A 2,494-nucleotide genomic window follows, 5' to 3' on the forward strand; every position below is an offset into this window, starting at 1 on the left:
TGTGTGTGTGTGTGGGAGGGGGGGATCATACGATGTAACAATGCCCCATCCACAGCAACTGTATTCTGGGATCAAAGGATTCATGCAGGAGGGGGTGGATCGTGGATGGAAAGCAGGGAGGAGGTTGCATCCATTGGAAAACATTTCATGCCCAAGTGCGCGCACTAACTGAGCCCGTGTCTCTGTCTGTCTCTGCATCCGAGCCTGGATCTGCCCGCCCTTCATCTCTGCTCTCTCCCTCTGCCAATTATTATGATCTTGTCAGTGGTGTTTCCCAGAATAGTCCTGCTGTCTGACTGAGTCAATGTTGCCTCTGTTTCATCCTCCTCCTTTGCAGGGTTTACATCTTACAGCACTCCTCTCCTCCCATAGTGTCTCTCTCTTTTTAAATCAGACGCTCTGTATCCACTGTGCTGGGTGAGGAAGCACTGTGAAAGCACTGATCATCTAGGGGAGGTAGTGACAGAAGTGTGTTTGAGGCAAAAAAAAAGCAGAACCAAGACTGTAGAACAGTCCTAGACTCCATTCAGAGTCTCTAAAATGATGTGAGAACATGGAACATGGGAGGCAAAGGCATTCAGTCTATGAGAAGTGTTGACTGATGCAGAGTGTGTTCAGCCTCCTCTGTAATGTCTTAAATGGATGCACTTTCATCGACAGTGCATTTGAGAGGAGAGAGATGTGTGTCCGTCTGCAGCGCTGGCCTGAGCATCACCCCACCCCCTGATTACCTGCTGACCCAGAGAACTAAAGCAGCTTTTGTGTCTCATCATCGCATATAGTCAGAGAGGAGAGAGGCAGGTGGATCCTGCTGTGTGTGTGTGTGCGCGCAGTACAGTGTCGCCACGCTGTCTGTATCTCATCTCAGCATTATTCAGCATGGAGCTTGAAGTCATTAAGCCCCTGGCTGATCTGATTAGGGCGCCCCAAACCAGCCCTCCTTAGTCGGGATCAGAGATTCCAGGCTTTGGGGTCAGATTGGAGGCATAGTTGCCGTCGGTGCTCGCTGCTCTAAACAAACATCATCCCTGCACGCACTCGTAGTCGGGCATGATTTTTGCCCCAGAAAGGATGCTGTTATGCAACTTGGCGGCCGCCAGCTCTTGAGATTTGGTGACCCCTGTTCTCATTATGATCTGGCAAACATATGAAGTGTATCTGGGCAGATGGCATGGCGTGGTGATGGTCACGTTTTCGCGTTCTGTAGATTCACACATCAAAGAGCATCACAGAGATGCATGTGCAGAGAGCAGAAACACATGAGCAAATGTACAAATTCCATACTGATGGTATTACATGGAAAGGCCTTTTGTGTTATTAGGCTTCTGGTAATTGGTATTTTCTCAACACAGCGCCTCATCCTCACACATAATTCTGAAATTACATAACTAATACTCGGCACGTGTCGGCCCTCAGGAGCAGAAACAGTGCTGTGACTAGGTTGGCCCTCGGGGTGAACGCTCGCTGTGCTCTCTCCTCACACACTCTCACTTAGCTCATTATCACTCTGCGGTTCAGACCAGTGTTGTGTGATCAGTTCTGCATTGTTGAGACAGGAAATTACAGCCTGTCTCCATCTCCCTCACAGTGCACAGTGTGAGCTAATGATCCTTGTTAATTATATTAGATTAAGCAGAGGGGCTCCTGCTGCATTTGGGCACGCTAGATTGCGTATAGCAGTTTCCACATGGATGCATACAGATGGATCAGCTGTAAATCAGTTCTAATCTCTTCCACCTACGATGATGCATGCGTGTGTGTTCCTGTCATTGCTCGCGCCCTACGCTGTGGCGATAAAACACTGTATTCATGTCCAAGTAATGGATGTCAATGGCTCTCTGTTTCTTCCCCCGTCTTTCCACTCCCCCAGTGCTGTGTTGTTATGGGCTCCAAGTATGCAGGGCCAGCAGGATTCTCCTCCTCCTACTCAGTCCAGCTAGGTTTCTCTTCACCAGAGGAGATGAATAATGTATATGCTTCAAGCTGTGTTGTAAAATATCAACTGTGAGGGTGGTTCCTGCGGTGTTGTCGCTGCTCAGGCCCCCCAGTGTGCAGGTGGCAACAGGTTTGTATGGATATGATCTGTGATAAAGCAGACTGAGCACAGTAGCACCCATGATGTGTTCAGAAGCTCTATGTGACAAAGTCCAACACCATGCAGTGAACTCCGGTGCACTCTCGCCACTTTCCACTGTTTACGCCTGTTCTTCTTTCTTGGCTCCTGTCAGATCTGCACTTGGCAGCCGAGCTCGGCAAGACTCTCCTGGAGCGCAACAAGGAGCTGGAGGACTCCCTGCAACACATGTACATCAACAATGAGGAGCAAGTGCAAGAGATAGAGGTATGATTGTCCCATTTATTGTAACGTAAAGACCTGGCACGTACTGTAGTTACAGATCGCAGCTTACTCGATTCACCCTCCCATTCCTAGTGCGAATGAGAAACTATGGCGTCTGCGAAAAAAAGTGCCAACGGCCCTATCTAGAGCCAGTGT

At 49.1% G+C, this 2,494-nt stretch overlaps 1 protein-coding gene across 1 annotated transcript in view; it reads left to right on the forward strand.

Annotated features, from left to right (window-relative positions):
- Nucleotides 1–2,494, forward strand: part of cdr2l (cerebellar degeneration-related protein 2-like) — an 8,738-nt gene that overhangs the window by 1,324 nt on the left and 4,920 nt on the right. The window contains exon 2 of the mRNA XM_035655748.1: nucleotides 2,229–2,341. Coding sequence (XP_035511641.1) covers nucleotides 2,229–2,341 — 113 coding nt within the window. The remainder of the gene's footprint in view (nucleotides 1–2,228; nucleotides 2,342–2,494) is intronic.

Source organism: Morone saxatilis, unplaced genomic scaffold (assembly GCF_004916995.1).
Source record: "Morone saxatilis isolate NCDOM2014 unplaced genomic scaffold, NCSU_SB_2.0 Contig14, whole genome shotgun sequence".
In the NCBI taxonomy this organism is placed as follows: Eukaryota; Metazoa; Chordata; class Actinopteri; family Moronidae; genus Morone; species Morone saxatilis.